General features: G+C 34.9%; 1 protein-coding gene across 7 annotated transcripts in view; it reads right to left on the bottom strand.

Moving 5' to 3' along the window:
- Positions 1-336: 336 nt before the first annotated feature.
- The window catches only part of ATP2B1 (ATPase plasma membrane Ca2+ transporting 1), a 128361-nt gene continuing 114273 nt past the window's right edge, over positions 337-14424 (bottom strand). For 4 of the 7 annotated variants that reach the window (XM_055336322.1, XM_055336323.1, XM_055336324.1 and 1 more), the window contains exons 19-21: positions 11038-11145; positions 8886-9068; positions 337-3614 (exon numbers count right to left, since the gene is read on the bottom strand). In XM_055336322.1, the coding sequence (XP_055192297.1) occupies positions 3303-3614; positions 8886-9068; positions 11038-11145 (603 nt within the window). In that variant the 3' untranslated portion in view covers positions 337-3302. Of the gene's footprint in view, positions 3615-5724; positions 5797-8333; positions 8488-8885; positions 9069-11037; positions 11146-14424 lie in introns of all 7 variants that reach the window. The other 3 variants (XR_008665881.1, XM_055336327.1, XM_055336326.1) reach the window with 3 other exon arrangements.

The following is a 14424-nucleotide window of genomic DNA, read 5'->3' as shown; positions in this document are numbered from 1 at the left end:
GGATCATTTAATGAAAAAAGAAGTTGTAACAGTTATTGTGAAAAACTCTTTTCTAAGACCAAAACATTACATGCTCGTTAAGACTGTAGTAGAAATGACCTAATATTGCTGTGCAGATCAAAGAGTATGGGTAGGAGAGTAAGGACAAGATACCCACTTTTGGTCTAGGGGCAAGATCATGCGTGTTAGAACACCGATTCACTGTAACACAACCATAACATTTCAAGTACATTATAGAATTTTCATCAACCAGATTTTTAAAATTTCAAGTAGAAAAAAGTAATTCCAAAATATGATGTTCTGATCAATTTCAATATTCAAAAAGTTCAGTCCCCATTCAGAAACAGATAAACAGTATATTTATTAAATGAGTTAAGACAAATAAACTTTACAAATAGACAAATAATAAAAGGCTCAGTGGCTAAAATAGATGGTAAGCATCATTGAAAGAAATCAACACCGTCACGGTATCTCAGTTGGCTTACACGTGTAAAAAGAAATTTTCAAAGAGCAATTTCACAGAAATGAAGCCAGTTTTTTTTCTTATAAACAAATTACCATTTCTTGGTTCAAAACTGACATCTGTTATGAAAATTACCATATCACATATTTGTAAGATGACAAGGAGTAACTCATCTTCAAAGTGCAAGTAAGTCTATTTACAACCACAAAAAAGGCAATGATGAGGAGAAAAGGATTTTTAAAAAATATACAAAGATTAAAAACATTTGGGATGCAAAATTAAACAATTTTTTGGTTAGAGGATAAAAGAGAAAAAGTGATTGAATTACAGATGCTGATTTCAGCTATACATACTATATAATGGGATCCAAGATCTTTAACAGCTTGCTTGCATTTTTTTCTACTTACATAATGCTCTGGAAATTTCTGGTAGAAATTACAGTGTCTCAAAGAGAGAAATACACACTAAGCATGTCTTGCTACTACTTCATGGATGTCGTAAGACCCGTTTATGGATTAGAGTTGGGTGTAAAAAGCCATTGCCTTGAGTTGAAAAATGAATACTGTAAAAGCTCAATACAAATCCTCCAAAGCACATGCACGTCTAAATCTTTTGGAAATTACATTCATATTTAAGCATAACCAAAATAAAAAAGAAAACTGAAAACATTTCCCTTTTCTCTATTCCCTATGCCTTGTAGGCTCTCCAGTTGCTAGGGTCAATTTTTAGAGTTGAAAGGGTTCTTCAAGATAGTCTAGTCCACCACCCTCATTTAGGGTAAATGATTTTCCCAAGGTCATGCAGCACGTTAATGGCAAAACCAAGACTAGAAACCAGGTTGTGACTCCTAGCCTTGTATGCTTTCCAGCATATCATGCTACCTCTTTTTACAGTATGATTTGCTATAAATACCTGATGAATAAATGTACAATTACAAATGCTGACAGAGCCAATGTGTTTCTAAGACTTGCAGAGGATTACTGCAGAGGACTGATGGAGAGAAAAAGATTTTCCCCCACCCACCAAAAATATCAAGCACCATCGACTAAACGTTTCTTTGCTAGGTCAGCATGCTCAGATGTGGTAGTCCTCGTAAACTTAGTATCAGCCTGAGGATCATATACCCGGTGAAATCTGGGCCCTAACACAATGCCAGTTCCTAAAAGGTAAAGACAGAGGCAAAAAGGGGGAGAAGTTCGACAAAAGAGAGAAACGAAGACTTCAATAACCCAATTGGCTTAGAGATGGGCATTCCAGCATATGGTTAATTATTTATATCTAAATATACACATTTTAGGACCTTTTCCACCTTTTCGTATAATCTCACTTTACCTAATTTGTAATTTGGCCACTTACAAATTAAAATAAATGTACCAAAGATAATGGTGATCATCATTTTTTTTTTGAGACTGTGAGACTATTTTAGAAAAACCAAATTCTATGAAGAATATGTCAAATGGTGAAATTGCAATGATTTTCTTAACATGATTCTATTAGATTTGCCACTGGGGGAATTAAAGCAGTATTTCATGGGGCTGTTACCATCTTGAAATTTATTCCAATTGTGGTTAGAGAACAGATTGATGCACGATATATGCAGAATTAAGTGAAGAAGCTGAAATTTCTTTTTTAAAAAAACTTTGCCGTGTATTTATTTAATAAAAGGGCATATTTATGTTTACAAACAAGTTTCAAAAACAAAAGGAAAACATGTACGCTTCTACCTGTTAACCTTTTTCAAAATGCCAACAGCCCTCATGCTGTATGAAGATTTCTAAGGATTTATTAGAAAAATCAATACAGTTCACTCACAGTTCACCAAGACATCACTGAGCTAACATGTTTAGACAAAAACAAAAAGGACTAAGGTTCTCTTATAGTTGGATAGTTTGATTTAATTTGATTTGCCTGAAATAACAAAAGCATTTCAAGCATCTTTCATTATGTAGTTATGTCCCACATTAAACAGTCTACTAAATTCTGAACAAAGGTTATTAGCAAGTTTTCAAAAATTTTAAAAATTAAACAGTTGTTTCAAAACCATTAAGTAGTAAATGTATTTAAGAAACTAATTAGGACAGATGCCATAACTTCATTAAACACCACTGCTCATGTTTTTTTTTGTTTTGTTTTGTTTTGGTTTTTTTTGTTTTTTTTTTAAACAAAGCATTAGTGTTATCTATTTGGCTATTAGTATTAGCAATTTATCTACAATATTTAACAAGGTAAATTGTAGGCAAAAATTTAGTACAGTTTCAATAGAAACACCCCTTTTTGTTTTCCTGAAAATACAGCAGTATTTGAAGGACTAATTTTTCTCTGCATCAGTTATAAGGAAGCTTCCCATCTATGAACAGGAACAAAAAAAGTATCTACAAACCTTGTAAACAGATCTGTATCATTTATAAACATAAATAATCCAAATTATTAACAGCCAACAGCAGAAATTAAAGTATCAATTCAATGATCCAGGGCTCTTTGCTTGCTTGCCCAGCTGTACTCCTCCCCCTCTCCCATCAAGGATTGAGATAAACTAAAGCTCTGCTAATACACTGTTCAGGACCATTCTTAGGTACTACTGATGATCCACAGGTCAGCATATGCTGAGTTACTGTTTATCTGTCAGTTCATTTCTCCCACCCCCCAAAAAGCACCCTCAGTCTGGCAGAAAGCTTTGCTTTTTTTTTTTTTAAAAAAATAAATCTACATTCGTACAAGTGTGTCTTCTGTTTGAAGTCCAAAGACAAGAATACGATCTTGTCCATCACAATATGTGAAAAGACCCAGTTTCAATTTGTTTCTTTACAATGCAGCTAGTGTGTTAACATTCAGCTTACAATCAGAGTGATGTTTCCAAACTATGTAGTGGGCTTCCTGGGGATGAAGAGGTAGCAGACTTGTTCATTTCTATTGTAAGGTGAATCCCGCTGTCAACAGCATTGTTATTTTTGTTGGGAGAGGGTGGAGGACTGGAGTTACGTTTTGTAGGAGCATCATCTTCAGCATCAGTGTCATCAATTAGGGGGATATGAGGCTCTGAATCTTCTATCCTAAACTCAGGATGTGTCATAAAGTTGTGAATCGAACTTCTTGATTCCGGTTTTTCTAACCCTTCATATAAAGAACTACGAAATGCATTCACCACTCGAATCTGTAAATATCAGAAAACACAGAAAGATGTCAGTATACTATTAGCTTAATTTTAAAATGTTTCATTTATGAGTTTGAATCCACAAACAGCTAGGTATGAGTGAATCATATTTGCATGTAATGCAGTGGAACTTGCAATACACTGTAAAAAAAATGAATATTTTAGTAGGACACTACAGAACAACAAAACCACATACTCTAAGAATTGAGAGTTACAGAATTCAAAGTAATACTGAGAAAATCTCATTGTCACTGGCTAAAAATTTAATAGCCATTTTATAGGACTTTTTTTCCCTAACAAAACAAAAACAAACAAAGCAAAAACTTAATCATACACAAGCTTTAGCTGATTTTTAAAATAAAAAAAAATGTAATTTTTGAAAACAATTCAAGTAAGTTAAACAAAGTCAAGCACAGAGGGTTACTATTTATCATGCTAGGAATTAGGGTGTCACCAACTATGAAAAAAGCCAAGCAAATATAAGCTGAATGCCACAATGAACTCACATCTACCCCACTATCATTCCCGTAATTAAAAAAATTTAAAAAAAGACAAAACCCAAATAAATATCTATAAAATGCCATTAAACAGCTATAAATATTTGAGTATATGCCATTTGTCTATAAAGCATTAGTGTTTTTCTCTATAACCATTAAAACTTAAATCACCTAATATACTACCGTTCACTGGGAAGAACAGATTTAAAACAAAGCAAAACCAAAACCCTCTGGGCTTCTTCTGTCAACAATTTGGCAAAAACACAAGGTTTTTTGGTATTTTTGCCCCCGTATAGCTCAACAACTAGCCCCCGTTCTTAGAAGTCTACTGTATACATACAAAGAGGTTAATTAATGGGTAATTAACTCAAAGACATGGCTGCACACATTGACTTTAGGTCTTATTAACCCAGTGTCATTACAGACTTTCAAAACAAAGAAGAGGGACAAAATCCAAATAGTTGAGCATCTACTCACTATCCCAACATAACGTTTGCTTTTGCATGGATTTTAATGAATCCTGTTTAGTAATGAAGACATCATTTACTCAGTGTTAAATCACTAATTATTTATGACATTCCAGGAAAAAAAAAAGTCACCAAAATCATCTCATAGAATAATGAAAACTTAATACATTTCTTCAAATGGACATTCGAATGTATTTTTTTTTAAAGGTAACATTTATTTATGCCCACTTTTTAAAGATCGTATACATCGAAGATGTAAGCGTTGATGACTGATATACCCCTATGCACTACGAGATGACCAGGACAGTCAAGCTAACTAACAGAATGCATCAGCACACACGGTCATCATTCGTGTGTGTGCGGAAAGAATGGTTAGGATTCCACCCTCTTAGCAAGTTTCAGGGACCAAAGTACTGTACTGTCACCTGAAGTCACCCTGCTTGCTACACATGGCGTCTCCACAACTTACCGGTCTTGCATGAGCTAAAACTTCATGTCCAGGACGAATGCTCCCCCAGTTCTCCCCACCCTAACCACCAGTCCATGCTCCATTTCTAGGGGTTTGACTACTTCAGGCCCTCAGTTCTGGGAATTTACCCAGAGGATTAAAATCAGGATCTTGATGCGGTACTTGTACTCCTTTATTCCTTGCAGCATTATAAACAGCCAAGATACAGAAACAACCTAAGTGTCCACTGACAGATGAACAGATAAAGAAAATGTGGCGTATATACTGCAAGGAAATATCATTCAGCCTTAAGCAGGAGGCAGTTCTCCCATTTGCAACAACATATGCTCAGTTCTGATCAAAACATTGTCTCTCCTCAAAGCTGTCTTCCCGCATTTACCAAGCCCCGTCTGCTGTAGGCTGCTTTGCTTCTTGCTCACTTAGCTACAGCGTGGTGACGTGGGGAAGAGAGAGGTTAGAGGTCTGGGTGTGAATCCCAGCTCTGCCACCTGCTAGCTGAGGAATCCTAGACAAACAATTTCCTCAACTATAAAATGGGAAATAACAATAGCACCTTACAGGGTTGTTACGGGATATTCATTAGTTAGTTAATCCATGGACAAACTTAAAACAGTGTTAGTTTACAAGTATCAATGTCATATCAGGGCTTGTCACACTTCAATGAGCATGCAAAGCACCTGGGGATCTTGTTAAACTGCAGATTCTGATTCAGGAGGGGCCATCAGTAGGTCTGATATTTAATGTAAAGTCTGGAACACAATTATACAGAAATATAGTAAAGATAGCATATCTAAGGTCATGTGACATCCTCCAAATGAACTCAATCATTCAAAATTTTGCTAAAATAATAAGAATGAACATATACCACCTACGAGATAAATTTGTCTAGAAAATTTAACACAAAGCTAATAATCCTAAGGAAACAAATAGATCCAGAATGTAGGATGAGACAATTGGCCGGGTTTCTTCAAATAAAAAAATAAAAAAATAAATGAATGAATGAATGATGGATCAAATATGCTATAATATAAGACATTTTGAGGGCAACTGGAGAAATCCAAATAGGGACTGTATAGGACAGAATGATATCAATGTTAAATTTCTTGGATGTGATAACACAGTACGATTATATAGTTCTTTTTAGGAGGTATGTGCTTAAGTATTAAGAGGTCAAATGTCAGGATATCTGTCACTTTCAAATGGTACAGAAAAATTGTATATACTAATGTATGTGTATATATGTGTACACACACACACACACACACACACACACACACACACACAGATAAAGCAGGCATCATAAACTACTATGAAGTGGTAAATCCAGGTGAAGGGTATTCATGCATTCATCTTTCCACCTGGCTCTACTTTGAAATTTTTTAAATATAAAATTTTGAGGGAGTCTTTCAGGATGAAGTCTTGTTTTACCTCCCTCTTATGGGATATACAGAGACACCTACGTACCCCACCTTCCACTCCAGTCTCCTCAACACTTGATATTACTTTTAGTACCTGTCACTGAGGCCTGCTTTCCTCAACTGGTAAGTTTCTATCAAAGATCAGCTCAGGAGTTCCTTCCTTCAGGTTACTTTTCCTGACTTCCCAGAGTCTTGGACTCTGTTATAATAGTCCATGCTTCATTACCATGTAGAAATTCGCAACTACTTGTTTGCTTCCTATACTAGACCCCAAAGTTTGGAGCTTCTAGCACAGCTTTGGCATCTGGCAGGCCTTCTACCAGTGTTTACAGATCACAACTAAAGAAACATTAATTAATAGCAGGGGATGAAAGGATGAGTGGTAATAAGCCTCAAGAGCTAGGAATGACGTGAAATCCATAGATACAGGGAGGGACGGACGGAGGGAACTGACATTAGCCGTCCTAGGCAGAATGCCAGGCAATTTACATACACCATTTCATTTAGGCAGGTGCAGAACCAGGGTGATTTTTAAGAGAAAGATTCCTATCTGTTCATGTATGTAAATTTAACATCCTGTCTAACTTAACAGAGTCGTTTTTGTCCTTAGAGGACTTGTCCACTCTTTTGCTCTACATCATGCTGCTTCTGCTTATTAGCCATGGGCAAGTCATTTCAACTTCAAGCCAGTTTTCGCACCTGCAAAATGGGATCATTCCTGTTCTGCCTGTTTTACAACACTGTCAAAAATGACAAATGGAAATTACTTAAGCAAACGGTGAACAAACAGGCACCGAGTGAGCTGTCCTCCTTAACATAGGATTATTTTCTTCTTCAGTCCATTCTCTCCCCAATTTTCTCATGTTTCCTTATCCTTAAATGGGCAGGGGACCAAATGGCAAATACAGGTCTCTGCCTAAATACAAGATTAAGCATAGCTATTTCAGCTGATTTGAGGGATGGGCTCAAGGATTGGGTGGGTTTAGATCTTTAGTGCCTCCAACATTCTGAGAACCCAGTTGAAATAAAGACTATACTGCATAGTAAGGATGACAGAATTGTTAAAAGGCTTTTGGGGAATGGCCATTTACCAAGAACCTGAAAGAAAATGTTATTATTCTATTCAATTAACAGAAATGATGACATGTAATGGTTTAAGAATTAATCAATGGTACACTTTCCCTACTTCTTGGAAAACTTAATAGAACATTTCTTATGTAGGCTGCAATTTAAATTAAATTGATTATATAAATGAAAAAAAACCTATAAACACCACAGAACTCTGAAGCTTACACAGGGACCCATTCTCAAAAATAAATAAGTAAATAAAATCTATAAATTCAAAGCAAGGCCACGAAGTCTAGGCTAAAAAGGCAAACAACTGGCTATATACTGAGATCTTTTCTTCACAGTACTAACTTAACTTTTGCAAACTGAACAAGTCAAAATGTTAGATTCATTTTTAGCTTTAAAAATGTAATTTCTTGGTTCTGTTAAGTTTTTAAATCACATGCTTTTGGAAATCATGCAGTATGAACATGTTTAAAGGCATATACTCAAAAATTTATAGTAGTTTCACAAATTCTAAGCTACGATTCTATTCCCCATATTAACTGTCAGAGTTAGCATAGAGACAAGCTCACAGATTTCATATCTAATCTTTGGTTGCAATTGTTCCACCTGTTATCTAGCCCTCTAAGAAATAAAACAACAACAACGACAACACTTTGAAGTCTCAATCCACTTTACGAAAAGAAAGCTTTATGAAAAGCCTGAACAATGAATTTAAACATTAAGGAGAAAATGAGAAACGTTAGGTGTGTGAAGTAGGAAATGTTAATTTCATGCACTTAGGAACACACACTCACACCCCACAGTAGTAGAAGCAGTAGAAGAGGAAAACACTACATGTGTAGGGGTAGAAATATTTGTTACATCATGATGCTGGCTGGCGATGGAGGGTTGCCGCCTTAGAGCCCCCTGAATGGAACTTCCACTCTGGAAAGCATTCACTACATCCATCTGCAAGGAATCAGAGATTGTGACAGCTTGCTCAGCAAGAGAGAGAGAGAACAAGAGAAAGGACCATTCCATCTATCAACATATAAAAGTAAAGAAAAAGGCACTTTTTACAGAGCAGATAAATAGGCAAGAGGAGCATTTTGAGATGAAGGAGGGGGGAAAAAGCTAGGAAAAAAGGAGCTGAGGGGCATATAGACACATTCCTTCACCATCAGTTAAAACTTTCACTCATTCCAGGCACCAGTATTATTTCTCAAAAGAATAAGTTTTGTGGGTTGGGAAGGCTAGAAAGGAAGTTAAGGAGCGCATTCAAACCTCCTCCCCAGGTCCCAGATCCTTTGCCCCCCCCCCCCCCCCCGACTCCCATCACCGTGCCTACCTCTCTACCAGGCCCATACCTGAGTTTGGATTCTGTTCAGACCTCTAAACCATAAGATCTGGCCGCGCCGCAGTTCCCTTTCAGCATGGTCAATCTCTTCCACATCCTCTGCGAGCTCCTCCTCTGGGATTTCTTCCTTTTGTGTTCCATGGCCAGCTTCTTTTAGGAATTTTAAACGGCTAGTTGGAATTGTTGAAATAAGCTACAACACAGGGGAAAGAACTTAGAAATAAATCAAAACCGAGCAAAATTAAACCAATCAACCGTAATACAAAAGGCATAAGAAGTTGCATGTGAGGCCAACTATAGTCACCGACAAAGCAATGAGATCCTGTCCGTCAGGCTTTCCTTCTTAGAACAAAAAATAGTATGTTCTTTTCTTAGCTACAGAAAAGATCTAAGCTGGAATGGTAAGAAGTTTTCCTGAGTGGAAATAACCTGATTACAGCTTTCATATTTTAAGTAAAAATTTAAGACAGTAAAATATACAAACATGCTCTGAGATATATATGAACTTACTCACATTAATTATACTGATTTCAAATAAAACAAAAATAGCAGGTGGTCTTACTGGATGCAAAACAAGTTCATTTTTCATTACTGCTGAAAGAGTTCAATGAGAAAAAAACATGCCAAAATCCAGAACATCTTCAAGGTTAAAATGAAAATAGTTTTTGCTTAATAAATGTATTTATTTTTATGAAACTCTTTAAAAATGGATTAAAAGTGACTCATAATGACACCAAACAGGAACAGGTGCCCCAGGAAACACAGAAGAGCACAAAAAGTAGTAATAATAAAGTAGTAATAAGTATGTATTAACTTGTAAGTGTTAACAGCCACTCCTTCAGGAAGTCAGGCTTCTTGGGAGGAAACGGGCACAGTCAGAATCAGATCTGCTTCAAGACCTTCTTCTTCTTTTTTTTTTTTTTTTTTTTGCTTCAAGACCTTCTTGACCAACCACCTCATTTCAGAGGGGGTACAGATTCAGACACACAAAACCTAAGGTTGCCTGACAATGAAAACCAGTGCTCCTTCTACTGTGGCACACATAAAATCAATAGACAATGTCAACCAAAGCCAGGAACTGATCCCCATTGGGTGTGCTGGCTGTACTCAATTTCTTCTCCCTGAAATTAGCCAGAGGTTTTTGGAGGTTGTGGGGTTCTGTTTTGCCCATGAGGGAATATTATGAAATAAACAGAATGGTCATCAATAAAGAAAGGTGGCCCAAGGATGGATCCTAATTCTTAAGAGAAGATCTCTACTAATGAGTAATGCAACAGAAGTAAGAGAAACCTCAGAACTTAGAAACACAATTAAGAAAAAGAGAAAGGCACGTAAAGATGAAGTTTCAGTAAAACCTGGATGTTTGCTTAGAATGACTTGCAAATGACAATACATTAGCTCACACGAGTTACACACTATAACATGTTAATTTTCATTTATGAAAATATTAGTACAGACTATCAGTTACTTTTACACTAATGGTAACAGACTTGAACAGTGCACATACCATCACCACTTATCTTTTTAAACTAATGACATGCCTTTGTAAGTCATTGGCCTTTACCAAACATGAAATACATCTCATTTTTCAGGCATTGTATTTTATACATCTATTGTCAAAGCCAATCAATCCAAAGAATTGAAAATGTCACTTTGTGGCTCATTTATCCAGATACCACAATTTTTATGGAAACACTCCTCTAAGTGAACTGAAACTCAAGCTTTTTCTCCTAATTATATTTTGGATTAAATTACATAACAAAATGATGCAGTCTTAAGTATATAATATTGTAATATTTTTGTAAAATTATTTACTTTGAAAGCACAAAAATAGGTCATAGAGCAAAAAATACAGATACCAGCATCTTAACCAGTTATAAATGCATCCTCTTAATAACTGCTATAAAACTCGTTCAAAAAATCAAATTTAAAAACCATGTAAGAAATTTAAAGTGTTTTATTACATAGGCATAACCATAACGAACAACATATGAAAACAAATACTACATTAAAAAAAACCTATATCCGTGAATGCCTTTTCTTGACCCAGAATGGCAACCACTTAAATTAAGTAACAGAATTAAGGAAAACACACACCGGAAACTTAAAAATAATTTTAAAAAATCACTTTAGGTTTGAACAAAAAATGATGAACTTTTTACCTGGCCCCAGAGTAACGTCCCCATTCCTAGGAATATTGACCATAGCCACTGTTCTATTGAAAGTTCTGAACAACTGAAAGGTTTTCCACCAAACTGCACAATTATTATCTGGAGGAATAATCAAGAGTAAATTTATTTAAATCTTTTAAACTTTACAACTCATACACTCATACACTTCAAAAATTACCCAAATTTGTATCCTTTAAAACTCAAGCTGAATAACGATTATCCTGATGGTGACGTGTATTAACATATTCACAGCTGAAAATAAGACAAATGAAAAGAAATTGAAATCTCTGCTCAAAATTTTAAATGTACATTTAATGTTTAAATTAGGTTTATAAAAACTTTAAAAAAATCTCCTGATCAGGAAGTTAATTTTATACTGTTTCCGATATGATCCAAGTAACTACATTCCCTTGTATTTAGTAGAATTCTTTGAATAATTTATGCCTTTCCCACAAGAGATAGTATACTTTTGTGGAAAAGACCATATATTATGAAAAGTGAACATAATATTCCATCTTCCTTGGTTTCCTCCTACACAGCTGTTCATTCTTAGTTCACACTTAGATGTTAGGACAAATAGGAATCATTACAGAGGACAAGCAATTTGCAAAGTTCTATGAAATATGGTGCTTACTAAGGTGGTACACACCCTCAGAAATTTGCTCTCTCTTATAAATAGAAGTCCAATGATCTGCATAAATAAAATCATTAAATATAGTGATTACAATTCTCTTATCTTCAAGGACCTAAAACCATATATAGGAATATTAAGAACTAAATATCAATATTCATCTTCTTGTGAGTTTGACAAGCTTCTCTTTGATATGGCAGGCAGTAGCTGCCTAATATTGAAGTTAAAGACAATCAATTCGGTATTGACATCTAAAAATTTTTTAAGTTATGAACTCCATTCTGTGTAGCTGTACTAGATTTCAAATTCAAGTGTATGTATTTGTCAATTCCACTGTTCTTCAAAGTCAAGATTGTATACTTGTTTAGGTAGATTCCCAACTGTTTTTTCAGTAGCCCAACTGGTCAATTATAACTAATTTGGCAGTCTTGCCCAGATTTTAAGATATTAAACTAAAATAATTTTCTTTGGTAAACCAAGAATATAAGCCTGAAATCTCTCACAACATTTATTTGTGTAAACGTTTTCCTTTTCTTCTTTTAATTTAATTTAAATTTTATCTTTTGGTAGAAATAAGGATGTGAAAAGCCTATCAAGATGCTGGGCAAATAAACAACGATTAATATGACTGGACTGTTTCAGTTTTGTAAGAAATAATAATCTTTTCATTTTACAGTTGTAAGGAATAAAACTGTCTAATTACTTGTGGCATTTACTTCTGAGAACAAGAGACTAAGTTTCCACTTAGTTGTTAATATATACCTTACTCTTAAATATACACCTTAGATCAACAAGATACTACAGAATTGGGTAACTGCACAGATGCAGTTCTTAAATGTGTGCTGAGGGAGCCTTGAATTAGGTGCTATCTTCTAAACTTTAGAAGTAGCTGCATTAAACAGAGTTCAACAAGTTTTCTAATTGCAGGATTGCCCAAAGCCTTTGAGTTGTTAATTCAAAAAAAAAAAAAAAGAAGAAGAAGAAGAAAGAAAGAAAGAAAGAAAGAAAGAAAGAAAGAAAGAAAGAAAGAAAGAAAAAGAAGAAGAAGAAGAAAGAAAGAAAGAAAGAAAGAAAGAAAGAAAGAAAGAAAGAAAAAAGAAGAAGAAGAAGAAACAGAGAAAGGGGAGAAAAAAAAGCAGCTGGCATTTCCACGGAGTAAGCTCAGAGCTTCATGTGCATGGTATGGTCTCTTTTAACGCTTCAGTAATTCTGCAATGTGACCTCATATTAGTATCCCCATTTCACAGATGAAGAAACTGCACCCTGTCAAGGTCACACAATTAATAAAAGACAATGATCTAACCCCAAGCTGACTGACTCCTGAGTTTAAAGTTCTATTGTGTTATATTGCTTTAAGAAACCCCAAGTAGTGAAATAGGCAATATTTCCTATACTTATCTGAGGATGTAAGAGCAACTGAAGGAATCAATGTTTCATGAAACACTATTTTGAAAAAACTTATTCTGTGTTAACTGCTACAAAGTAGAAGAGAGATAAAATATTTACAAAGAATTAAGGATTATTATGTACTTCGTGATCTGTCAAAAAAAAAAAAAAAAGCTAAGAACAAAAATCAACCAGTAAATAAAAAGAAGCTAAATTTAACACAATTTATAAGGCAAAGCCCTTCAGGTACCTTTGTTCTACAATCAAGATTTTGGCTAGACAGCTCTAGAAACAAACAAAATGAGATATGTGTAAATCAAGAGCCATGTTTTACTACCCAGCTGAAACTGTCTACAAAAGTGCTATTCAGAGTGTTGATCCATGATAAAAAGATAAGGAACAGGCACTAGAGTACAAATCGATGCACCATTTGCACAGCAGTTCCACTGCTACTACCACAGACAAAAACCCCCGGCAACAATACAGAAAAACCCTCTGCTGAAATACTGTGTGATTAATGAAACAGCTGATTTACATTCTGACACATGCTCCTTATCTCACTGTGAACTGGTAATAAATGGACCAGTTGCTGGTCCACAGACCACACTTTGAGTAGTACTGGCTTATTTATAAGGCATTGAAGGATGATACTTCACATTAAACTGTTTGGGGTACATCAATCTTTGTTGGGAATCAAGTTACCAGATTTGCTTGATAGAGATCAAATTTAAATTTGATCAGTTAAATTTTCTGCAATCCTCATATATTAAAAAGATAAGATAAATCCAATTTTATAGCAAGTAAAAGCTAAAATTTTAGCTTGTCATGAACAATGATTTTTTATAAACCTGAATAAAATGCTTCCAGAAAATTCTTGTTACAAGTAAGCAACATTTCTCCTAAAGTTTATGGAAATTGAAAGCTAAAACAGGAACAATTATTACAGAAAAATTAAGTCTAGGGTTTTGGCACCTAGAGTACACAAGCTGTGGCTGAATAAACTGTTTAAAATTCTTCAATCTTCATTTTGAAACAAGCTCCATCACTGTCTGATTCCTTCTTTGAAAAAGCTCACTGTTTAATTTTAAATCTTTTTGTTTTGCCGGTATAGGTGACCCATGAACAATAGGGTTTTAATCCCACAGGTCCACTTATACAATTTTTTTTTCAGTAAACACAGTACAGTACTGTAAATGTATTTTCTTATGATTTCTCAGTAACATTTTTTTCTCTAGCTTACATTATTCTAAGAATACAATGTATATAACACATAAAACATGCAAAATATGTGTTCACTGACTATGTTATTGGTAAGGCTTCTGGTCAAGAGTAGGCTATTAGAGTTTTGGGGGAGTTCAAAA

This window comes from Nyctereutes procyonoides, unplaced genomic scaffold (assembly GCF_905146905.1).
Source record: "Nyctereutes procyonoides isolate TBG_1078 unplaced genomic scaffold, NYPRO_anot_genome, whole genome shotgun sequence".
Lineage (NCBI taxonomy): Eukaryota > Metazoa > Chordata > Mammalia > Carnivora > Canidae > Nyctereutes > Nyctereutes procyonoides.
The sequence above is the reverse complement of the archived record's forward strand: the minus strand, read 5'-3'. Positions and strand labels throughout refer to the sequence as shown.